Raw genomic sequence first — 26,580 nt, 5'->3', positions numbered from 1 at the left:
CTAACTTGGAGTTGGAGCAGTTTTGCCTTGAGGAATGGGCAAAAATCCCAGTGGCTAGATGTGCTAAGCTAATAGAGACATACCCCAAGAGGCTTGCAGCTGTAATTGTAGCAAAAGGTGGCTCTACAAAGTATTGACTTTGGGGGAGGATACCTATGCACACTCCAGATTTCTGTTTTTTTTTCACAATTTAAAAAAAGTGCACTTTTAAAGTGGTAGGCATGTTGTGTAAATCAAATGATGCTAACTCCCCAAAAATCCATTTTAATTCCAGCTTGTAATGCGACAAAACAGGACAAACACCAAGGGGGATGAATACTTTTGCAAGGCACTGTATACTGCGAAGGATAAAAACACAAACACTGTCCGATATGGGGATTAAACCTTTTTTTAATAATTATTTATTATTTAATTTTTTTTTATTCCTCTCTTAAAAGTGAATGATTTGAGCAAAGAATGTTTCCACAAGACTGCTACAATTTTATTGCAGTCATTTGCCAAGAGCTTTGAAATATAACAAAGCAAAAATAACTGATTGAATCTTACCAAATGTTACAAACCTCGGACATAAAGCGACTCTCAAAGTAGACATGAAAAGAGCAGTACAATTCACATACAGAATGTAGTATAAAATTAAGTGAATAATGTGCTAAAGCCAAGGTTAAAGCTGTTTGTGAAACAAAGAACTTGGGGTTATCTGAATAAACGAACAAACTGGAGTCTTCTGTCCGGTAATGATTCATTGAAGGGGACACATGGCTGGATGACCGAGATGGGTCTTTGCTGCTCCTGTTTTAAGGAACAAACTTGAACATCTCAGGGCTGGATAATAAATACACAAGCAGGTTTGTCATCCAAGATGAAGGTCGCTCAGACACTTGCTGGATGTCGACCCGCTCCAACTCTATCTCGGGGAATGATTCGAAGCTCTGATCCATGTTTTAGGAAAACATTTCCTATCAAATCGGAGACAAAAATAGAAAAAGATGATTCAAGACCATCATATACAGACCAAAAATAAACAAGAATCGACGTTAACAATATTTATCAACATTTGCATAATGGGGATTTTTAATGCAAATTTTCTATTTCAAAAAAGACTTTAAAAAATGAAACACCAGGGAAAAAAAATCCCCAAACAAACAAAAACAATTCAGTAGAGATGTATATGCCTAGCTCAGGTTAGAAATAAAAAAAAAAAATGAATACAATGAAAAGATTTTTTGCTTAAATGACAATGCACATGTTTCAGCCTCTAACGTATTTAGTGTTTGTCAATTCTCACATAACACTAACTGCCTAAATTATCAGCTGCAGCTCATGATCAACACATCTGTCTTCTTCTGAGTTAAACTTGCTGCTCCTCTAGTAGATAGAAACGCAACGATTTAAATTTATCATTCAACAGGATAAAGCGGCTAGAGATAATGAGATGAGATGAGAATTATTTAACATCATTTTGATTGGCTCAGCGAACTACAAATAATTTGGCAAAGTGCTTACTTGCTGCAAAGAAATCACGATATTTTGTTCAACCTCATACAATAATTGCGTATTATTTGCCAATTTTTTTTCCTTTTAGAAAATACAAAACATCTCAGCCCAAAAATCCAAGAATAATACAGAATGCTCTTCCAAGCAATCTTAGCTACACCGTGCTAAACACAGTGCTCGAGACGCATAGATCAGAGACTTCCCTTCAACCTTACAATCCTGAGCTGAAATGGATGTTGCAATGTGGGCTGAAATATTTACCAGAAATATTTACAGTGGTGCTCGAAAGTTTGTGAATCCTTGAGAATTTTCTACATTTCTGCATAAATATGACCTAAAACAACATCAGATTTTCACACAAGTCCTAAAAGTAGATAAAGAGAACGCAGTTAAAGAAATGAGACAAAAAAAAATATTATACTTGGTCTTTTATTTATTGAGGAAAATGATCCAATATTACATATCTGTGAGTGGCAAAAGTATGTGAACCTTTGCTTTCAGTATCTGGTGTGACCCCCTTGTGCAGCAATAACTGCAACTAAACGTTTGCAGTAACTGTTGATCAGTCCTGCACACCGGCTTGAAGGAATTTTAGCCCATTGCTCCATACAGAACAGCTTCAACTCTGGGATGTTGGTGGGTTTCCTCACATGAACTGCTCGCTTCAGGTCCTTCCACAACATTTCGATTGGATTAAGGCCAGGACTTTGACTTGGCCATTCCAAAACATTAGCTTTATTCTTCTTTAAGCATTCTTTGGTAGAACGACTTGTGTGCTTAGGGTCGTTGTCTTGCTGCATGACCCACCTTCTCTTGAGATTCAGTTCATGGACAGATGTCCTGACATTTTCCTTTAGAATTCGCTGGTATAATTCAGAATTCATTGTTCCATCAATGATGACAAGCCGTCCTGGCCCAGATGCAGCAAAACAGGCCCAAACCATGATACTTTCAAGGTGGAATGTCAAGTTTATTTGTATAGCGCTTTTAACAATAAACATTGCCGCAAAGCAGCTGCACAGAATTTGAACGACTTAAAACGTGAGCTAATTTTACCCCTAATCTATCCCCAGTGAGCAAGCCTGTGGCGATGGTGGCAAGGAAAAACTGCCTCAGACGACATGAAGAAACCTCGAGAGGAACCAGACTCAAAAGGGAACCCATCCTTATTTGGGCAACAACAGACATGACTATAGCATTAACAGTCCTAACAAAGTTAGCGTCGTTGATGCTATAAACCCCCTACCGACGGAAACCCGAGCGCAAAACCGTCCAAGACAACCACAGTCCCAAAGTCAGCAAGTCAACTGCAGTCCCCAGCCACAAAAGTACCACTGCAAGAGTCCAGAGCGTCCTCCAGGCGCGACCCCCAACTGTCCACATGGGGCCGCCCTCCACAGGAGTGATGCGATGAGACTCCAACCAGACACAGGGCACCAGGATGGATCAGGCAGGTCCGAGGAGCAGAAGAGGTCAGCATCTCGAGCCCAGGACCGACATGTAACTCAGAGGAACAGAATGCAGTATTTTCCTTTCTCCAAACGTAATGCTTCTCATTTAAACCAAAAAGTTCTATTTTGGTCTCATCCATCCACAAAACATTTTTCCAATAGCCTTCTAGCTTGTCCATGTGATCTTTAGCAAACTGCAGACAAGCAGCAATGTTCTTTTTGGAGAGCAGTGACTTTCTCCTTGCAACCCTGCCATGCACACCATTGTTGTTCAGTGTTCTCCTGATGGTGGACTCATGAACATTAGCCAATGTGAAAGAGGCCTTCAGTTGCTTAGAAGTTACCCTAGGGTCCTTTGTGACCTCGCCGACTATTACACGGCTTGCTGTTGGAGTGATCTTTGCTGGTCGACCACTCCTGACGAGGGTAACAATGGTCTTGAATTTCCTCCATTTATACACAATCTGTCTGACTGTGGATTGGTGGAGTCCGAACTCTTTAGAGATGGTTTTGTAACCTTTTCCAGCCTGATGAGCATCAACAACGCTTTTTCTGAGGTCCTCAGAAATCTCCTTTGTTCGTGCCATGATACACTTCCACAAACATGTGAAGATCAGACTTTGATAGATCCCTGCTCTTTAAATAAAACAGGGTGCCCACTCACACCTGATTGTCATCCCATTGATTGAAAACACCTGACTCTAATTTCACCTTCAAATTAACTGCTAATCCTAGAGGTTCACATACTTTTGCCACTCACATATATAATATTGGATCATTTTCCTCAATAAATAAATGACCAAGTATAATATTTTTGTCTCATTTGTTTAACTGGGTTCTCTTTATCTACTTTTAGGACTTGTGTGAAAATCTGATGTTGTTTTAGGTCATATTTATGCAGAAATATAGAAAATTCTCAAGGATTCACAAACTTTCAAGCACCACTGTAACTTTTAGCTGAACAGCATTCTTTTATGTGCATGCAGACCTCTCTCTCCCCTTCATATATGATCTCCTGGGATTTTCTCACACACGGTAGTCTCTAGAGTTTACACAGAATGGTGTGGAAAAACAAAAAACTACGAGGGCGCTTGGTAGCTACATATTCGGATTTGCATCAAAGTCTAAAATAGTTCCTTGGCTTATGGCCCACCTTTCCTCAAAATTTCATCAAAATCTGTTTATTACTTTGAGTCATGTTGGGAACAAACAAACAGAGGTGAAAACATAACCTCCTTCAACAAAATTGGCAGAGGTTAAAAAAAAAAAAAAAAGGTGTGAGCAGCCATTCTGTGGGTATAAATGCCTTGTTGATGAAAGAGGTCCGAGGAAAATGGCCAGACTGCTTCGAGCTGCCAGGAAGGCTATAGCAACTGAAATAATCACTCTCTACAACCATGGTAAGCAGAAAAGCATCTCAGCATGCACAACACACAGAACCTTGAGGTGGATTCATAACAGCAGCAGAAGACAACACTCCTGTCAGCCAAGAACAAGAATCTGAGGCCATCATGGGCACAGGCTCACCCGAACTAGTGCCGCTTTTCCACTAACAACGCGGCTGAGTTGGGCTGAGCCGTGCCGTGCTGAGTTGGGCTGGGTCGAGCTGAGTGGGGCTGTTGGAGTTGCATTTCGACTACAACCGCGCTGAACCGTGCTGGCTGGAAGTGGGTGGACACATTGGGTGGAGTTAGCGAAAGTGGGTGGACGTCACGTGATGTCGTTAGGCGGCGCAAACAGTGACATCAGTGACCTTTTAAGCGGTAGTCTCACGACCCGGATAGTAAACAATAAACATGGAGGACATGGAGTCATTAGTGTTGCTGGTCTTGGTGCTGTGGTTTGTTGTCACCGACAACGCCAACAGATACTGGCAAGAGCGTATAGATGAGGCGAGGCGCATAAGGCTTCAGAAATTCTCGTAATTCTTCTTCTTCCGGGTTTACGGTGTTTACAGATCCCAGCGCGCTCGCGGGGCGTGTGTGGGCGTGTGAGGACACTCCTCACCAATCAGTGCACAAGGGAGTGTCTCCTCACGCCCCTAGCCCCACTCGGCTCGGTTTGGCTCGCTTCAGCCCCACTCCAAAACCGTGCGAGTTTTGGATGCTGAGTAGGGCTGAAGCGAGCTGAGTCGCGCCGCTCTGAGGTAGTCGAAACGCGAGCCGTGTCGGGCTGAAGTGAGCTGAAGCGAGCTGAAAAAGGGTAGTGGAAAAGGGCCATAGGCAACTGAAGACAAGGAAAGGAGAGGGTTAAATCACCTGGTCATTTCCCAGTCTTCAAAAATGTCCAGTCTGTACTTAAGTCTTTTTTTTGCACACTATTCTGCGTGAACTCTAGAGACTGTTGTGTGTGAAATTCCCAGGAGATCAGCAGTATCTGAAATACTCAACCCAGCCCATCTTGTACCAAAATGCCACAGTTAAAGTAACAGAGATCACATTTTCCCCCACTTTGACGTGAACAATAGCTGAAGCTCTTGACCTGTATCTGCATGATTTTATGCATTGTGCTGCATAATTGGCTGATTGGATAACTCTACTATTAAAGCGTATGGTGAGTGTATACACACACTCGTCTCACGTTAGCCAAGCGTAACATGCGTCGATGTATTTTGTTTCACATTAACGAACTCGAAACATTCCCTTGCACTGAGAGGAATCGAGGGCACGACTTCCAAGCAAGAAAACTGAGACAAGATTGGGGGATTACTAACGCGAGATGTGTGAAGAGCTTTGACGGAGTGTACACTTACACGACTGTCAAATCATTCTAGACTATCATGTACCCTGATATTAAACTGTCAAGTTCATATATAGCACGTGAAAAATGTTGACAGCTTTTTGAACGAAATAAATCTTCATAAAGCATTCTACTAGAGTGGCGGCTACAATTAATCAGACACCTTTTCAGATTTACCAACAACAACAGAAATTTTTACAAAAGGTGAGCTTCAGTTACAAGCGTTATTATTGGTTAATTAATCAACCAGAAGATCCCCCCCCACCCTTTGATCTTGTCGTCTGATGACACAGCTCGTTACCGGAGATGGATTTATTTTTTTTTTTAAGCATGATCAGCAATTTGAGGAAAACCCGGACATTATCATCGCAGGTAAGCATGGTGGAAAGATCATGGACAAGTTTTTACTTATCAAATTCACTGATATTTCGTGATCTCCTTGTCGAAACCTACTTTGTTTCTTACTCTTTTATTTGACAGTCGCCATTTTGTATCTAAACGCGCGTTTGAGAAGTTACGTGAGGTGTCGATAATAGATCACTTTCACCGGTGTCCACCATTATCGACACCCTGTGGAATTAAGTGACATTTATAACTTATGGATTGATCTTTGTGTAACATTGCTGAAGTAGATCAAGTACTTTAAAAAAAAATAAAAGTGCTGTGATTTATAATACCTTTTTTCTGATTCATAACAGATTGGAATGTTTATAGCGTATTTGGAATCGGACTGCAATAAATAGAATTAAACCAGAATTAAATTCCGAGCATATAAAAAAAAAAAAAAAAATTGCATGCTTGAAATATTCAGATTTTTTTTTTTTTTGCAGTTTGTTGTAAATATCTACCATATATTACAATATCAGTCGACATTTTTGGATCAAGGAATGACACGCGACCTTTGACCTGGATTTTCATGTGGTTACAATGTCAATTGCCTGTTGATATTTATTGGTAAACTACAAAACGAGAAATTAATAAAAACGAATGATTAACAAAATGAGATCTACGAAAATATTTATAAAATGGGTAGAAAGTGGAACAAAAAGATTTGACAGGTTAAACATTATCAGTTCATTTGTTTACAAACATTAGAATTACTTCCTCATTTATGTAAACACCGACATCGATATATTTATATAAAAGATATTTTGTACTAAGTCTATGTAAAACAAATTTTAAATAAAAACTGTTTTGTTAACTTAATATCACATACCGATTATTTTTTTTATAAATAATCTGGGTGTCGATAATTGTGGAACGGTGTCACGTGATCTGATACGCTCAGTAATCGGGAATCAACTTTTTTTTTTTTCCAGTGGAAGTTTGAGTAATTATTCATGCACAATTTACATATTGAAAGTCTTTTGTACTTTTGCAACGGCCAAAAGATCGTTAAGGTGTCGATAATTGTAGCTGTCGCTCTATTACAAAGTTATAATATTGCAAAGAAAAAATATATTATATATTGCAAAGTTGGCGCATGCGCGAGCGGCGACACGGTCCTTGCACGTTTTCTCGTAACTGTTGTTTGTTTTGTGTTAAAACGCGACATAACAGTGATATTAGACTCAAATTTGCGAAATCACAATTATGAGGTTTAATCCATACTTTTTGTTGTTGATTCTGGTCACCCCTTCACTTGATTTCGCCACATATGTAGTTGGCTACAACTTCATTCATGGAGGCCAGACAGGCCGCACCATCTACACCCGGGACTTTCTGTTGAGTCTCAGAGCCCCTTCTGCGCGTATCCAGTTTAATGATACATCGCTATTACCAATCGAGGGTATCAGAAGTAGCAACAACTCTAAACTAAGGAAACGCGGAAGGAAGGGAGGAGTTCGGGAGCAGATCAAAAGGCAACCCTACAGGCAACCACTTCCATCGGTTATGCTGGGTAATGTCCAGAGTTTACGGAATAAGATGGATGAGTTGCGGGCCTGCACTCGATACCTTTCGGACTACCGGCAATCGTGTCTGATCTGCTTGACAGAGAGCTGGCTCACGGAGGCGGACCCGGACTCATCTATCGACCTAGAGGGCTTCACGTTGGTGAGGATGGACCGCAATCTGAACTCTGGGAAAAAGAGAGGAGGAAGTATGTGTGTGTTCGTTAACAATAAGTAGAGTAGAGTGGGGTAATACGCCCCCGTGGGGTAATACGCCCCCGGCCTGTTTTACCCAAAATAACCACCAGATGGCGCAAAGTTACATTTCTATTGTTGCTATGGACTGGCTTGACAACGGGGATATACAAATATCCACTGTGGATTGCATATCAGCAACGCAGCGGAGAGAAATCAAATTTCATGGTAAGTGATATAATTTTCAGATATCAGTAAAACTGTATTTAGATAGCTGCTATTTTGTCAGATATCACAGCTGTGTATGTGGTATGAGTAGACAAGTCAGTACGTTAAAAAAAATACATTAGGTATAAAAAGTTGAATCACATTTTGAAAGTAAGACCCTTTTTTGTAAAAGTGTAGTCTGTGGGGTAAAACGCCCCCTTAATGGCGGGGTAAATGGCCCCCAGGGGGCATCATTTCCTTTTATCATAATTACTGTACGGTATTTCATACATTTCTGAATAGCAGATACATAGTTTTTAATAACATCTCGCTTACCTGGTTGAGTAAAGCAAGTAATTTGAACTTAATATAAAAAATAATTGAAATAAAAAAATTTGAAATTAAAATGCAAAATGTAATAAAATAATGCATCTATTCATTAATTCAGGGATATTTTCTTGTTTCTTTCACATTATAGGCTTAAGTAAACACTTTTGCTATCCAAACAGCTTTTTTTGAGTGAGGGGGCCTATTGCCCCACCTCAGGGGGTCTTTTACTTGGCCCCCTTGGCACAATGTTTGTTTTTGTTAAAAAAAATAATAATAATAATAATAAGTATTAACTTTAGGCAAACTTTAGGTGGCATTATTGTTCATGTCACTGTTGTCAAAAACTATGATTAAAACTAAACACATGGTTCATTTCAACTTGGAGAAAAACTGAATTTTCCCTAAGGGGGGCTTTTTCCCCCACTCTATTGTTATCCTAACCATATCACAATAAAGCACCGTGTCTGTACAAAGGACATGGAGTTACTTTCGCTCTGTCTAAGGCCTTATTATCTGCCTAGGGAAATTCATCAAATTAGACTTTTTGTTGTGTATATTGCGCCCTCAGCAGATACACAGGCGGCCGCAACTATGCTTCATGAACTTGTGTCGCAGGCAGAGGCAGATGCTCCCGATGCGGCTAATTTTATAATGGGAGATTTCAATCTCTGTAGCCTAAAAGAACACCTCTACTTACGTACCAGCAATATGTCACCTGTCCCACTCGTGATAAAGCCTGCCTTGACCACTGCTATGGCAACATACAGGATGCATTCTACTCTAAAGCATTGCCTGATCTGGGAAACTCGGACCACAACATGATTAGACTAACTCCTGCCTATGTGCCTCGGCTTGGGTGCGAGAAGGTTAAAAAGCTGGAGGTTAAATGCTGGACTACTACTGCGACTGACGCACTTCGGGAGTGTCTTGCGCGCACAGATTGGGATGTAGTGACCGATGGGACTGACAATGTTAATGATGCAGCGTTCGCTATCGCTGGATACACACAATTCTGTGAGGACACAATTATACCCAAAAAGAGTATCAAACTGTTCCCGAACAATAAACCATGGGTGACTCCGGAATTAAAACACATTCTTAATCAGAAGAAGCACTTGTTTAAATTGGGGGGGAATAGGGTAGACAAAAAAAAATTGTACAGAGGAAGATTAAAAATTTGATTAGGGACTGTAAGGCAGCATACAAACGTAAACTTGAAGGGTTTTTTAAAAATAACACTAGAAGAGCATGGCAAGGGGGTACAAGCAATTATAGGTTACAAGCCTAAGAATGATCTTATGGCAGTGGAGAATGAGCTTGACATGGCTAATGAGTTCAACAACTTCTATTGTAGATTTGATACACATGATTTTAAAACAGGCGGCATGGTGGTGTAGTGGTTAGCGCTGTCGCCTCACAGCAAGAAGGTCCGGGTTCGAGCCCCGTGGCGGGCGAGGGCCTTTCTGTGTGGAGTTTGCATGTTCTCCCCGTGTCCGCGTGGGTTTCCTCCAGGTGCTCCGGTTTCCCCCACAGTCCAAAGACATGCAGGTTAGGTTAACTGGTGACTCTAAATTGACTGTAGGTGTGAATGTGAGTGTGAATGGTTGTCTGTGTCTATGTGTCAGCCCTGTGATGACCTGGCGACTTGTCCAGGGTGTACCCCACCTTTCGCCCATAGTCAGCTGGGATAGGCTCCAGCTTGCCTGCGACCCTGTAGAACAGGATAAAGCAGCTAGAGATAATGAGATGAGATTTTAAAACAGAACAGTGTTTGGCTAGCATGGAAGTTAGAGGCATGGTGGGTGTGGGTGTTGAGATTTCTACTGAGGAGGTCAAAGCATTTTTTAGACGTATAAATCCTCATAAAGCTAGTGGGCCTGACGGTATTAGCAGTAGAACACTAAAAATGTGCGCAGATGAGCTGGCACAGCCTTTTCAGAGGCTGTTCCAGCTGTCCATAGACACTGGTATGGTGCCCAGTCTATGGAAAAAGTCATTAATAGTGCCAGTGCACAAGAACAACAGACCTATAGAACTTAATGACTTGCGCCCAGTGGCACTTACATCTACAGTGATGAAATGCTTTGAGAAAATTATTTTAAAAACAGCTCCTTTCTGAGGTTTCACACCTACTAGATCCTTGCCAATTTGCCTATCGTGCCAAGAGGGGGGTTGAGGATGCGCTTCTTTCTTTGATTAATAATGTGTATGAGCACCTTGAACAAGCCAGGAGCCTGGTTAAGATTGTATTTATAGATTTTAGCAGTGCTTTTAATACAATCCAGCCCCATCTGATGGTGAGGAAACTATTACATCTTGGAGTAAATCCTAGAATTATTCTATGGATTCATGATTTCTTGACTGACCGTAGTCAGCAAGTAAAATTTAACTCACACATCTCCTTTCTCAAAAGTATTAATACTGGAGCACCACAGGGTTGCGTACTATCACCCATCCTCTACACATTGTATACTAACGATTGCCAAGCATCCTCTTCAGCTCATACAGTGGGGCAAAAAACTATTTAGTCAGCCACCAATTGTGCAAGTTCTCCCACTTAAAAAGATGAGAGAGGCCTGTAATTTTCATCACAGGTACACTTCAACTATGAGAGACAGAATGGGGGGAAAGAATCCAGGAAATCACATTGTAGGATATTTAATGAATTAATTGGTAAATTCCTCGGTAAAATAAGTATTTGGTCACCTACAAACAAGCAAGATTTCTGGCTCTCACAGACCTGTAACAACTTCTTTAAGGCAGCTGGGCCATAGAAGGTTCACGCTGCACGCTACACGCGTGTAAAGAAAAGTGGACAAACGTAGCATGACTTGCTCTGGGCCATAGAACGGCGTTCACGCTGCACACTTCACGCGTGAAGCGAGAAATGAACATGCACACTTTTTTCTAGGCGTGAAGATGGAAATTCCAGTCAATGCATGCGGTCACTGCCGCGCCAGCCAATCAGAACGGGTCTAGGGAGATAACTCTATGCTTTCAGGGGAAAACTTCAGAAAAAATATAATTGAATGGTATAATTGAAAAATAGTTCTTCATCGGGATTGTCAAGCAGATTATAGAATGTTCGGTGAAATTCACCACGGGTTTCTCTCAGAAGGAAGTGTTCTCGGCTCCAAATTCTGTTCCTTTTTCTCTTCCTCTGTCTCAGTAAAAGCAGAATGAGGCAATCGTCGTCATCCGAAGAGTCCATATTGTTGGTTACTCGGTCAAAGTAGAACAGACGCAACACGTGAACATCCAAGCATGAAGTTTAATGGCCCAGGGTCCGGTTCTTCACGTGAACGTGTAGCGTGCAGCATGCAGCGTGAACCTTCTATGGCCCAGCTGCCTAAGAGGCTCCTCTGTCCTCCACTCGTTACCTGTATTAATGGCACCTGTTTGAACTCGTTATCAGTATAAAAGACACCTGTCCACAACCTCAAACAGTCACACTCCAAACTCCACTATGGCCAAGACCAAAGAGCTGTCAAAGGACACCAGAAACAAAATTGTAGACCTGCACCAGGCTGGGAAGACTGAATCTGCAATAGGTAAGCAGCCTGGTGTGAAGAAATCAACTGTGGGAGCAATTATTAGAAAATAGAAGACATACAAGACCACTGATAATCTCCCTCGATCTGGGGCTCCATGCAAGATCTCACCCCGTGGGGTCAAAATGATCACAAGAACGGTGAGCAAAAATCCCAGAACCACACAGGGGGACCTAGTGAATGACCTGCAGAGAGCTGGGACCAAAGTAACAAAGGCTACCATCAGTAACACACTACACCACCAGGGACTCAAATCCTGCAGTGCCAGACGTGTCCCCCTGCTTAAGCCAGTACATGTCCAGGCCCATCTGAAGTTTGCTAGAGAGCATTTGGATGATCCAGAAGAGGATTGGGAGAATGTCATATGGTCAGATGAAACCAAAATAGAACTTTTTGGTAAAAACTCAACTTGTTGTGTTTGGAGGAGAAAGAATGCTGAGTTGCATCCAAAGAACACCATACCTACTGTGAAGCATGGGGGTGGAAACATCATGCTTTGGGGCTGTTTTTCTGCAAAGGGACCAGGACGACTGATCCGTGTAAAGGAAAGAATGAATGGGGCCATGTATCGTGAGATTTTGAGGGAAAACCTCCTTCCATCAGCAAGGGCATTGAAGATGAAATGTGGCTGGGTCTTTCAGCATGACAATGATCCCAAACACACCGCCCGGGCAATGAAGGAGTGGCTTCGTAAGAAGCATTTTAAGGTCCTGGAGTGGCCTAGCCAGTCTCCAGATCTCAACCCCATAGAAAATCTTTGGAGGGAGTTGAAAGTCCGTGTTGCCCAGCGACAGCCCCAAAACATCACTGCTCTAGAGGAGATCTGCATGGAGGAATGGGCCAAAATACCAGCAACAGTGTGTGAAAACCTTGTGAAGGCTTAGAGAAAACGTTTGACCTCTGTCATTGCCAACAAAGGGTATATGTGGCAGATCACAGAATCCAGGGACACATGTCGGCCCGGGGTCTTTTTGAGTTATTGACAGATTCAGAAAGTACAGTTTCTAAGCTTTCCAATGATGCCTTCCATGTGGAGATCTGACAATATTTGAAGAATGTGTGGCCTTTTGAAAGTGTATACTTCTTAAAACAGAAAAGAGAGAAAATCGCCCTCAAAGTTTTCCATCTCAGCTACTCTGGGTGTAGGGCGGGCACATAATGGTGCTCATTTGCATGACATTAAGGAAAGCCCTACCCCCTACGAGCTAGCACGATACTACTTTCATGTAAACAGATCACCACGTCAATTTTCCTTCCATGCAAAGTATGCCCAACACAATTATGAAGTACAAAAATAAGTCCTAAAGTATACTTTAACTTTTTGTGGTTGAAAAATTACTCACACCGTAAGAAAGAAAGATAGCACGATGATGACACAACTAACAACACTAGTTTCATGTAAAGCCTCGGTCACAACCGGCCGTACAGTACGCGCTCCTACAGCCGGTCTACATGCAAAAAACGCAAGAAACACACGGAGAGCGCGCATGAAACGCACGAGAGCGCGCGTGTGATGTGCTGATTTTCGAGCCGCAGAGGTTCTTTGTCATGTCAAACAAACTCCACGGGCGCTTACGTTTTTTTTCAGGTTGCAAGACAAACTTACGGCAAACGCGCGTCTTTCTCCGTGAACAAAAAAAAAACGCAGCGATTTGGGAAACGCCAAAAATCACACGGCCAAAAAATCGTACGTCCGGTTGTGACCTAGGCTTAACCAAACCACAACACTCTCCGTTACATGCAAAAATAACCACACAGCCTTAGATTAATAAACTTACCCCATCAGAAAGAGAAACGGCGCCTTGCACACACGAATGCCTCCGATGGAATGTAATCCTAGAACGGTCCGTGTATCATCCGATCATTCAAGTATTCCATTCAATCTGGAAAACGAGGTTGCGTTTTTTTTTGCTAGAAATGGTGATCTCCGATGTAAATACCGAGTGTCTGTTTGCTTCACGGTGTTTGCTCCTCTGCGCTCTGTTTAGTAACTCATTCCATAGTGAAATCACACGCCTGTATGCAGGTTAAGTAGCCATGCGCTCAGCCCGCATCATACAGCTGATTCGCGGAAAAAAAATAAACAAATGACTTAAATCTTCATGTGAATGGCCCATATGGTAATTTACCCACACCCCCCAGCAGGCTACAGTCCTGACAAAAACGAGACAATTTGCAACAAAAAATGTATGCTTTTCCAACAAAACAATCTATTATCTGAAATACTGATTGCATTCTTCAAGATCTCAACTTGCACATGATGGAAAAAAACAAAAAATCACAAATTTCGAAAAAAAAATGCTTCTTTCGCAATCATCTCGGATTCGTTTCGGCCGACATGTGTCCCTGGATTCGGTGAGCGGTCACATATAACAAAGTATTGAGATGAACTTTTGTTATTGACCAAATACTTATTTTCCACCATAATTTGCAAATAAATTCTTTAAAAATCAATGTGATTTTCTGGATTTTTTTTCTATTTTGTCTCTCATAGTTGAGGTATACCTATGATGAAAATTACAGGCCTCTCTCAACTTTTTAAGTGGGAGAACTTGCACAATTGGTGACTGACTAAATACTTTTTTGCCCCACTGTACCTATTTTAAGTATGCTGATGATACAGCACTGGTTGGGTTTTTAGATTCCAACCCTTCATCTCTTGAAGGGTTTGAAAAGGAGGTTCAAGGCTTAATTAAGTGGTGTACAAATAACTTTCTACTGGTCAATGTACAGTAAAGAAAACAAAAGAAATAACAGATTTCAGTAAGAAAGGAATAACTGTATCTCCATCTGAGATTAATGGTGAAAAGATAGAGTGGGTCTCATCTTACAAGTATTTAGGAATTGAAATTGCTAAGTTGTGTTTAAATCAGTGTGTACAAACTAAGTGTAAGAAACTGCAACAAAGGATGTTTTTTCTTAGGAAATTAAAAGTTTTTAGATTAGATAGTGGCATTCTCCAACTATTCGACAAAGCTTTTTTGCAGAGTGTCTTGTCTTTTGGCCTAATTTGCATTTTTGGAAATGTGGTACAGGACCTTAAGAAATTACAGCGCATTGTTAAATTAGCCAGTAGGGTTATTGGAGTTGACCAGGTATCTGTAGCTCAGCTGTATAATGGACTTATTTTACAAAAGATTGAGCAAATTTTAGATGATTCAACACATCCTTTGTTTCAGAAGTTTGTCATGAATAGCAGGTCAAATGGCAGAATTTTGCAGCGAGTAATCAGAACAACTAGGTACCACAAGTCATTTGTGCCTACAGCAATTAGACTATATAACAATAGATCTAGTATTTGCAGTGTTGTATTTTAAGTTAATTTATCTCTCTGCACATCCATGCAATTCTGTCTGGTACTGCAATGTAAGGTCATAGCTCTTCCATTTTTTCTCTGTTTTTTCTATTTTTTTCTCTATTTATTCCATTGATTTTCTATGATATGTCTCTGTATGTCTGCAATGTGGTATGTTTATTGTTTGTCTTGTTATCTGTTGTGTATTATATGTTTTGTGAGATGTGCAATATTGACCACATGAGTTTCCCCCTGTGGGATAATAAAGTTTACCTTGACCTTGATTATAGTTGTACAATGGGCTTATTTACAAACCATATGTTACTGTAAGGAAACTAAGGAACTAGCTACATTTTCCCTTTACCTTCAAGGCTTATTATGGATGACGCACGACTGGGCCCATTCAAAAATAATTAAAACACGTTTCAGGTGTCCTATAAAAACACATTGATCCATGCTGGTGAATTTCATGAACTTGAATTTCTGATGAACAGAGTGCTCAGATAATACAAGATGGGTTACTGTGCTTCGTAAGACACGAGTAAAAACTATATGTCTTTTCGAGTCAGAGGTCAAAATAACCTTAATGAATTTGCACCAGTGCTGAGTTAATGGTCTCAAGTTGGGCGATCCATCTTGCTTTTACTCCATAATTACATGGGTCAGAACACGGGAGAAAATAACACCACTGAGATCCAGGTGGTTACATCATGTTTCAAGCGCCGTTGACAGGATAATTATGTAGGAAAAATCATTCGGCTTTGCTTTCGTTTGTTTTTGTAAATATCACACCTGCTAATAAACACTCTTCCTGCACTTAGATCCGTCTACTGCCGTCCATCTTGTAGTATCTTGATCCCCAGATCTTTAACCCAGCCACCTATAAAACGTTATACGCCTCCATGCTCTTCCAGGTTTTCATCCGTGTAGAACGATGTCTACAGCACCAGGTAGTTTGAGATGTCGGGGAACTCAGACAGATAATTTTCCAACTAGTAGGAACAATTCTTCTTTGTTAGTGTGCAAGGATCTAATCCCATTGAGTGGTTTCTATATCCACTTCTTTTGAGTGGACTTCTTGGTTTTAATAACTTGCTTGTTTGCTGGACACAAACATGGCAATAAGTTCTTGTGTTAATGGACCAGACACCACTTTTGGATCATCAATCCCTTCTGACTGAGAATGCCCTGCATGCAGGGTTTGGCTTCTGGCACATCCATACAGTTTTAAATACAATACCTACAATTAAACACAGTTGGTTTTTATTGCATTTAATTAATTCCTGGGCTCCCATCTGTAACAGGGAGTGATGCTGCGTTCCATTAAACGAGAAATGAAGTCAGTCAGTCAGTCAGTCAGTCAGTCAGTCAAACTTGCTTTATTTCTTAACATGTTATTCAATTACATTTTCGGTTTTAGTAACTTTATATCATGACTCGTATTGGCAACTAATTGCAATTAAATATTATACTTATCGGCCTGGGCGGCACGGTGGTGTAGTGGTTCGCGCTGTCGCCTCTCAGCAAGAAGGTTCGGGTTTGAGCCCCGTGGCCGGCGAGGGCCTTTCTGTGCGGAGTTTGCATGTTCTCCCCGTGTCCGCGTGGGTTTCCTCCGGGTGCTCCAGTTTCCCCCACAGTCCAAAGACATGCAGGTTAGGTTAACTGGTGACTCTAAATTGACCGTAGGTGTGAATGTGAGTGTGAATGGTTGTCTGTGTCTATGTGTCAGCCCTGTGATGACCTGGCGACTTGTCCAGGGTGAACCCCGCCTTTCGCCCGTAGTCAGCTGGGATAGGCTCCAGCTTGCCTGCGACCCTGTAGAACAGGATAAAGTGGCTAGAGATAATGAGATGAGACTTATCGGCCTATTCGGTTTTTAGCCATGTTGAATTTAGTTCGTTTGGTCCACGACAGGTGTCGCTTATCCGCGCCATCTTCACGAGACTTGTGTGAGACTTCGAAACGTGAAGCGTCAGCCAGGTGCCAGTGCCGCCATTTTGAAAATGGTTTTCCAAATGAAATATTGCACAAAAACGAGTTTAAATGACGATTAGCCTACTGCCTACTTTTTTCAAACTTTCCTGATTGCTATCAAAACAAACAAAACTTCCGGTTTGATTACGTCAGCATTTGAAAGAGGGTGTGCACGTCTTTTGAGCACATTGGTAGATGTCGATCGATTTCCGCTGAACGTTTTACTTCCGCCCTACGATGTCTCACACAGGTCTCAACAAATCTCGTTTACAGCCACTGCTTTGACATATGGACTGATATATTACAGAGCATATTTCAAACACTCAACCTGCTATAGCAGTGACAAAATAGCTATCAAAAATGCATTCCTACATTTAATAAAATGAGATAAATAGAATTTTGATTATTAAAAATTTGCCTTCAGTTCTCCTTTAATACACTTTACTTATTAGGTTCTAATGGAATAGATGAACCAAAAAAATGGGAGATCTTTTTTAATGGGCCCCGACTTGATACAAGTATGGGCAAAGTAGAAAAGGCCCCAATTTATCACTCAAACCAATTGTTCAACAAAGACACCCATCAACTTTACACTGCTAACATTGCAAATAAAGATTTTCTGGAAGGACATGTTATGTGGGGTTCTATCAAATCAGAACAGGGGGGAAAAAAAAAAAAGTTAAATATTCTCTGACAGGGAAATTCTCATAACATGAGGAAAATTCACACTGCCTGCTCAGAGCACAGAATCAATATTCATTATGTAATATGTGAAATTTACATAATTCCCCATAGACAGGCACACTTTCAGAATATCATCTGGTGTTCCTATAGGCCAGTGGGGCGCGAACAGAAGCCTGTACCCAACAGATGAAACAGAAAACCTCATCTGTTTGCGTGGACTAAATACTCAAACAGACTTGAAGTTGGTTTAAAAAAAAAATTCTATATTGTTTCTGAGGAAGAACTTGGTCTGCAAATAGAAAACACACAGGGCTTCAGACTGTGCAACTCCACATTATGAGACAAACCTGCTGTTTGTGCTGGATTGATTCCGATGCCATCTGCAGAGACAGAAAATAAAATAGGAAATCATTACAATGGCGTATGTGTGTAAAAAAAAAAAAAAAGCTATGAGACTGGAAAGCAAACATCATCATGTCAGTGAAAGACAAACCGCTGAGCAACATTCAGACAACTGACTCAACCACTTCAAACATTAGGGTCAAGCCACGTCACAACAAATCACGTATTATTACATCGGTTCAGCGCCTGGGGCTCTGTAAAGGACTGGACTACATAAAGGGCCAAAACAGAACAAGACTTGTTATAGGGTTATACCCCGACACGTTAAACAAGCATTACTGTGCATATACTCACTTGTGCACCTCTTGTAGGATCAAAAGCTCTGTCCACTAGAGGGCAGGTCAGGGCCAAACATACCTTACCAGTACTGGAATAGCTTTTATGACCATCTGATTTTGCACAACAACGTAAAACAGTGAATATGCCAGGACATGAGGAACTGTAAATGTTTCCCACAAGTAAACCTGAAAGGAACACTGGGGTTGGCAGTGATGGTGAAGGTGGTTGTAATGATGGTGAAGGTATGGTTAATGGTAATGGAGGTAATGATGTGGTGGTTTTAAAGGAACAGTCCACCGTACTTCCATAATGAAATATGCTCTTATCTGAATTGAGACGAGCTGCTCCGTACCTCTCCGAGCTTTGCGCGACCTCCCAGTCAGTCAGACGCAGTCAGACGCACTGTCACTCCTGTTAGCAATGTAGCTAGGCTCAGCATGGCCAATGGTATTTTTTGGGGCTGTAGTTAGATGCGACCAAACTCTTCCGCGTTTTTCCTGTTTACATAGGTTTATATGACCAGTGACATGAAACAAGTTCAGTTACACAAATTGAAACGTGGCGATTTTCTATGCTATGGAAAGTCCGCACTATAATGACAGGCGTACTAACACCTTCTGCGCGCTTCGGCAGCGCATTGATACGGAGCTCAGATATCAATGCGCTGCCGAAGCGCGCAGAAGGTGTTAGTACGCCTGTCATTATAGTGCGGACTTTCCATAGCATAGAAAATCGCCACGTTTCAATTTGTGTAACTGAACTTGTTTCATGTCACTGGTCATATAAACCTATGTAAACAGGAAAAACGCGGAAGAGTTTGGTCGCATCTAACTACAGCCCCAAAAAATACCATTGGCCATACTGAGCCTAGCTACATTGCTAACAGGAGTGACAGCGCGTCTGACTGCGTCTGACTGACTGGGAGGTCGCGCAAAGCTCGGAGAGGTACGGAGCAGCTCGTCTCAATTCAGATAAGAGCATATTTCATTATGGAAGTACGGTGGACTGTTCCTTTAAGGATAATGGTGTTAATGATGGTAGTAAGGTTGATCGTGTAGGTAATGATAATGGTGATTGAGGTAATGATAGTAGTGGTAATGGTGGAGGGACAATGACGACAGTGGTCATGATGATGCAGGGGTGGAGCGGTGATGTGGGTTATGGTGAGAGGGGTGGGTGTTTTTAATTTTTAAGTACGTTTTTCAATATTCAATCGCAAAATCTTCTCCATAGCAAATCTTCTCCACCCCTGCTAATGTTTAAGGTTATGACAGGTTCTTTTCAGGTTTCCCCTCCCCTTTCCCTGTTCCTTCCCCATCCCCTTGCGCTGACCTGAACTACTTCACCAAAATCTGAATCTTTTTTCTGAAATGAGACAATATATTGCTGGGTTTCAGTCACGTGACTTTTCTTAGTGGTTTTACCGGAAGTGAAATAGCTGGTGGTCTAAAACAGCTGCCGTAGTGCAAACAACTAGTGATAATTTACCAGAGTACGCTCGTAATCTAGAAGCCACTGCTCACTTTAGACCTATTCAGAAGATTGCCATGTGCAATGGAATCGACCCCTACAGTCTGGGAAAGAAGGATTTGTCATACGATCTCAAAAACTACCCTTCAGTCGAGTTCCCCGACATGTCGAACTATCTGGTGTTGCAGACATCCTTCTACACTGCAAAACAGATAAAAGCGTGGAAGAGTATGGAGGCTTACGACTTTTTTGTATGTGTATAGGTAAAGGACCTCGGTATCAAGTCGCTGCCGAATGAATCCTGTATTGTTTTTGCCCGTGTAAGTATGTTTAAGCTTTTCGTTCACGTCTTTACAACGAAGCGCTGCAAGTGTAAACAAACAGTTCGCTTGATTCTCACTTGTGTCAGCCCTTATCTCTCAGGTAAATCATTCACAAAGATCATCAGAAACCCCTTTAAAGACCTGGATCTTAGTTAAACAAGACAGAGAAGTGATCACGGCGCATTGTAACTGTATGGCTGGGTAAGAATTTTGTCGCGACCTTCATGCATATGGACTTTGTAAGGAGTGAGGAGCAAACTAGCTGGGGACTTTAGTGCTTCATGACTAAAAAAGTCCTGTAAAATAACGGCACGTAGCAAGAAAAGTACTTGGAAAACTAACGCCATAGCTGAGAGGAAGATACGAACCTTTCACCAAGTGATCACTGCAAACTCGAACGTGCTTCAACTCGGCTCCCTTCGATTTCAGCGAGAGGTTCAAAAGCCACCTTTCTCGACGTCTTTTTGTGAAATCCTGTGTTTGTTCCCCCTTTTTTTAAAATTAGTTCACGGGGAACCCTGAAGAAACATCAGTTTCACGGTTTGATCGACTCAAACAACCTAAAACAACCCAAGGCATTTTTCATGCGAGCAGCGAACCTTCTCCGTACTTTGTCAACTAAGCTTTGGTAGACCACCAGCTAAAGTTTTGAATAACTAATGAGGCGGATGTGACGTCACGTGAAACCCAGCAATACTAGAGGGTTTCTCTGAAGTTTGACCTGTGTTATATGTGGGAAACAGAGCTTGTGTCATTATTTCCTATTGGACACTTAAGGGAAAACATTTCAACTCACCATTTGTAATAATGGCACTGGTAGCAGCAGGCACTTTAAACTTTAACAGGGAGAGAGAGAGAGAGAGATGTGAGAAAAAATTGTTACACATTCCAACAACCACTCACAACAGGATAAATACTGCCACTCAGCACAGCATGGCCTCTCTCAGACAGCAAAATGTGAGGTCTAATTTGAGGTCTCTGGTAAAACAACTGAATTGAGAGAAGGATACAAAAGAGGTTCTCAGGGTTTGAGAGAGAGAGAGAGAGAGAGAGAGAACAGGAGGCAGTTTGAGAAAGTGAGCCCTCACTCAGGGGTCCCAGAAAACACATCAGAAGTCACAATGACATTTTGGTGTGAAGCTGTGGCAAAACAAGGGTGATGACTGCCTGCTGTCTGCCTTTAGCAGAATCTGAGTTCAAACTAATGCATAATAATCTGCAGATAATAATGGTTTATTTTGTTTTTGTGCATGGTGGTGGTGGTGGTGGGGGGGGGGGGGAGTAAAAGTCTCATCACATTGTGTTACTCCTCAGGGAGAAAGAGCCTCCCCGCTCCACTGTGCGTTGTTCCCCGAGACTACTGTGATCCTGCAAACCTTGGGATTTGATTGCGGAGGCACTGGGGAGAAGTCATCAGAATAAAAGTGCTTCAAATACCGTGCAGAACTGTGGCAGTGCAAGAAGTCAAAAGGAAGTCAGTGCAGAACAGAACGGAGGTGCAGAAATGACGGGTGCAATCTGGGCTTTGTGGCTTATCACAGGATCTTTAAAAAGATCAAAAATCAGAGTGATGCTGGTCACTCAGAACTGGCTTTTCACACTCCCAGTGAAAAGCCAAACACTATTCAAAGCAGTGTCGAAGAGATTCAGAAAACTTCACGATGAATGCAGGAAAATGGATATGACCAAGAGGGGAAAGCAACAAAAGATGCGAGAGTGACGAGTTAAAAGGAAGAAGTGCACACAAAACACACATTTGCACTGATGAGACAGCTAGCCATAAGAAAAAGTGCACTTTTATTTAAAAAAAAAAAAGTTGTCCAAAAAAATAAGGTGAAAAAGGCAAAAAAAAAAAAAAAAATCAAATCACTGAGCAAGAAAGCAAAAGGACAAAAGAGCCACCGTTCCACTTAACAGATATCGACAAAAATCTAAATATCCTGATGAGGGGGAGATTTCCTGTGTGCGTGGAAATGTTTATTGCATTTCAGTGTTAGAGACTAATGTAAAAACAAGGCACTGGATCATTAGGCTGGGAGGGATATAATCAACATTCCTAGCAAACCCACTACAAACAGACTAAATCGAATTTCAGGATCAAAATGAAGGGTGGGACAGTATTATTTCTTCTTCTTCTCCTCCCCATAGCAAGCAAGGGCACCACTGATGACATTTTAACAGTCCATCATTGGTGGGTCTAGGGCATTTAAAGTGCATATCATGGGTAAATTCAGGAGCAAGATCAATGTAATTCTCCTATTTTATATTAAACTTTGGTCAAATATCTGTCACATTTTGCATTTTGTGCAATTTTTTTTTACCTTGCGCAATACCAGAAAAATTCAGTTGAAATCAAGCCATTTGAGGTGAATTGTACGGAGCCGTAGAGGGGACATGGTGAATAAAAAATAACAAAGCGTGGGAACGACTTATAAGGCGTGTGCACGAGATATTAATGCGCGCGCACGAGTTATAACCCGTGAGCACGCTTTGCGTTAAGGCGTGCGCTCGGGTAGTTAAAAGTGAGGGGACGAGTTACAAATCGTTCCCTCGCTTTCATTAAGGCGTGTGCACGAGATATTAATACGTGCACTCGAGTTATAAAGGCATGCGCATGGGTTATTAAAAAGTGAGGGAACGTCTTAAAACGCCTTCCCTCGGTTTATATCCAAGGCGTGGGAATGATATCCTATGTCGTTCCCTCGACTTATTAAAATATTCCCACAATATCCTTGTTTTTGTTGATTCCCACAAATAAAATATTCCCACAATATCCTTGTTTTCTGCTTTATTACAAGTCTGAGACACCTCAAGAGAGTTCTGAGAGAGAATGGGCTTCGCCGGGAGGTGTCTCAGACTTATAATAAAGCCATGTTGGGATGCAAGTGCATCGAGGATTTCTGTGTATCTGAGTCCAATATTAAAATAGAATAAAATAGCGTCTAGTATTTCCGGAGCTACCATGGTGAGCTACAGCCTGTGTGTACGTGTGTGTTTAGGCAACAAGATCAACGAAAACAAGGATATTGTAGGAATATTTTAATAAGTCGAGGGAACGACATAGGATATCGTTCCCACGCCTTGGATATAAACCAAGGGAAGGCGTTTTAAGACGTTCCCTCACTTTTTAATAACTCGAGTGCACGTATTAATATCTCGTGCACACGCCTTAATGAAAGCGAGGGAACGATTTGTAACTCGTCCCCTCACTTTTAACTACCCGAGGGCACGCCTTAACGCAAACCGTAAGCACGGGTTATAACTCGTGCGCGCGCATTAATATCTCGTGCACACGCCTTATAAGTCGTTCCCACGCTTTATTTTTTTATTCACCATGTCCCCTCTACGGCTCCGTAGAATTGGTCCGCCTCTGAAAAAAACTTGGCATTTGGATTTCCCGGCAAACACTGATTTTCGTGACGTCACGTGCGGGACGCCTCCTTCTGAATCCTATGTCAGCGCTGGTTTGTTTATGAGAAAACGATCTGGTGGTTTTCTGCAAATTTCTTCAACGTTATCATGTAATTATTAAAATGGTTAACAGATGTATCGTAGGAGGATGTAGCAACATTACATTCTTCATCCAAAGGTGAAGTAACATTGCGTTCAGGTGACAATTCCATATTTCAATGCAAAATCGCTAGCTGCTAAACTTGGTCTACATGGGCTGTGCACTGAAACCGTGCAAGCTCTCGCAGCCTGCTGGCGCTTCCGCAGGTGACGTCACGAATCTGGCTCCAGACTCCCTTGGGATTTTTCCAGACCCGTTTTATTTTTTTCTGCTGTAGACAGATGGCCTTGCGCAAAATTACCCTTCTGGGTGAGTGTGTAAAGGGACATTCTTTCATATAAAAAAAAATAAAACGAATTTGGTCCAGGATATGCACTTTAAACTTGGCGGAGTCCATCTGTCTCCAAGCTTGATCAATGGCCAGTTATGGCCCTTTTCCACTACCCTTTTTCAGCTCACTTCAGCTCGCTTCAGCTCACTTCAGCCCGACACGGCTCGCGTTTCGACTACCAAAACCCAGCACGACTCAGCTCGTTTCAGCCCTGCTTAGCCCCTAAAACTCGCACCGTTTTGGAGTGGGGCTGAAGCGAGCCAAACCGTGCCGAGTGAGGCTGGGGGCGTGAGCAGACACTCCCCTGTGCACTGATTGGTGAGGAGGAGTGTCCTCACATGCCCACACACGCCCCGCGAGCGCGCTGGGATCTGTAAACACCGCAAACCCGGAAGAAGAATAATTACGAATTACGAGAATTATGAAGCCTTATGCGCCTCGCCTCATCTATACGCTCTTGCCAGTATCTGTCCGCGTTGTCGGTGACAACAAGCCACAGCACCAAGACCAGCAACACTAATGACTCCATGTCCTCCATGTTTATTGTTTACTATTCGGGTCGTGAGACTACTGCTTAAAAGATCACTGAATCAGTGACATACAGAGCATCGTGGACGAGTTCGCGGAGCGCAAGGCTCGTCGTATGCCCTTCAAATAATGCGCGCAGTAGGCTATTGATGTTTTATTATGAGCCATGTACAGTATGTCGCCTAATGTTTTTTTGTTTCTGAGTTACATGTTCGTTTGAAGGACTTAATGTACAAAATAACATAGTTGCACCCCGTAGTGTTGAAATTGGTAAACACAGTGCATTCAGTGAGGTTTGCACCGCCCTCCTTTTATTTCTGACTCTTCCTGTCACCGTTGCAACCTCTGAGCGCTCATTCGTATGCCCTTCAAATAATGTGCGCAGTATAGGCTATTGATGTTTTATTATGAGCCATGTACAGTATCCTAATGTTTTTTGTTTCTGAGTTACATGTTCGTTTGAAGGACCTGATGTACTAAATAACATAGTTGCACCCGGTAGTGTTGAAATTGGTAAACACCGCAGTTGCGGACATTTTGTAGCCTAAAACGATGTTATGATAAGCTTTAATAAAGGGCCCGGTCATTTGCCCCGCCCCTGGCCCGGCTCTGACTTGTTCCGCCACTGTCACTGATGTCACTGTTTGCGCTGCTTAACGACATCACGTGACGTCCACCCACTTTCGCTAACTCCACCCAATGTGTCCACCCACTTCCAGCCAGCACGGTTCAGCGCGGTTGTAGTCAAAATGCAACTCCAACAGCCCCGCTCAGCTCGACTCAGCACGGCACGGCTCAGCCGCGTTTGTAGTGGAAAAGCGGCATTAGCCAAACTGCATGTCTTTGAACTGGGGGAAACTGGAGCACTTGGAGGAAACCCACACAGACACGGTGAGAACACGCAAGCTCCACACAGAAAGGCCCCTCGTTAGCCGTGAGTTTCGAACCCGGAACCTTCTTGCTGTCAGGAGACAGTGCTAACCGCTGCACCACCGTGCCACCCAGACAGTATTTAAAGAACAAACAAACAAAACATGCCATGATATATTCCTCTATCTAGAGGTGTTCATATTTCACCATTTAAAGGTAGACCGCCTTTCAGATTTTTCAAGTTTAGGTCATAAAAAGAATTTCCCCCGACACCCAATTATTTTTGTTTAGTGCACTGAAAGCTACTGAATTCAAATCAGACTTCCAATTTTATTAGTTTTTGTTTTAATAGAACAATTAATGAATTTAAGGCCACGTGGCCCTAAATTCTCCACTATTTTTTCCTGCTTCACCATGACCCAATACAAGATACTACTTCATGCATCACGTGGTGGGCTTTCCCCGTTTGCACAAGGCATTGTGGGATACAAATTTGAAACAGGAGAGGAAAATGGAGGACGTGAATGAAATATGAAAGACCGACTACAGTAATGGAACACGAGAAGAAAAGACATTATGTTGTGAAGGAAAGGAAACGCAGGACCAAATTAATAAATATCGGCGCTCAGCGAGCACCTCGGTGTGATCAGCTGTTCGTTTAGTGACAGAATGATGGAACTTTCAGTGCACGGTCAAGGTAAACCTGTAGATGGCAGTAATGCAACACTGGATGCCGGCTGCCATAAAAGCCAAAAGAAGAAAACGACGACGAAGGTAAACCCTGCACATGCGCACACGGACTTCCTCTGTCCGTTTAACTGCGTGAAGCAGGCGATTTCATGCACATTATTTGCGAGGAAATCCCCTCAAATTAAATAACTTCCCAGCCACAGAATGGCCACATATCACAATGGCCAAATTTCAAAGGGAACTAAATTTCACCGTTTTATGAAATTGAAAGGCCGTCTACTTTTAACCGATTAATACTAACAGTTAAACGGTTAATTAAAAAAAAAAAAAAAGTTTGCAGTGTGATAAACGCACAGAACGAATC

The 26,580-nt window shown here is 42.0% G+C and overlaps 1 protein-coding gene across 1 annotated transcript in view; it reads right to left on the bottom strand.

The window, feature by feature from the left end:
• Positions 1-459: 459 nt before the first annotated feature.
• The window catches only part of ufm1 (ubiquitin-fold modifier 1), a 59,437-nt gene continuing 33,316 nt past the window's right edge, over positions 460-26,580 (bottom strand). Inside the window, exons 4-6 of the mRNA XM_060909445.1 lie at positions 21,083-21,122; positions 18,160-18,192; positions 460-956 (exon numbers count right to left, since the gene is read on the bottom strand). Coding sequence (XP_060765428.1) covers positions 871-956; positions 18,160-18,192; positions 21,083-21,122 — 159 coding nt within the window. The 3' untranslated portion in view covers positions 460-870. The remainder of the gene's footprint in view (positions 957-18,159; positions 18,193-21,082; positions 21,123-26,580) is intronic.

The sequence above is a fragment of the Neoarius graeffei genome, chromosome 25 (genome assembly GCF_027579695.1).
Source record: "Neoarius graeffei isolate fNeoGra1 chromosome 25, fNeoGra1.pri, whole genome shotgun sequence".
NCBI classification, from domain to species: Eukaryota; Metazoa; Chordata; class Actinopteri; order Siluriformes; family Ariidae; genus Neoarius; species Neoarius graeffei.
The sequence above is the reverse complement of the archived record's forward strand: the minus strand, read 5'-3'. Positions and strand labels throughout refer to the sequence as shown.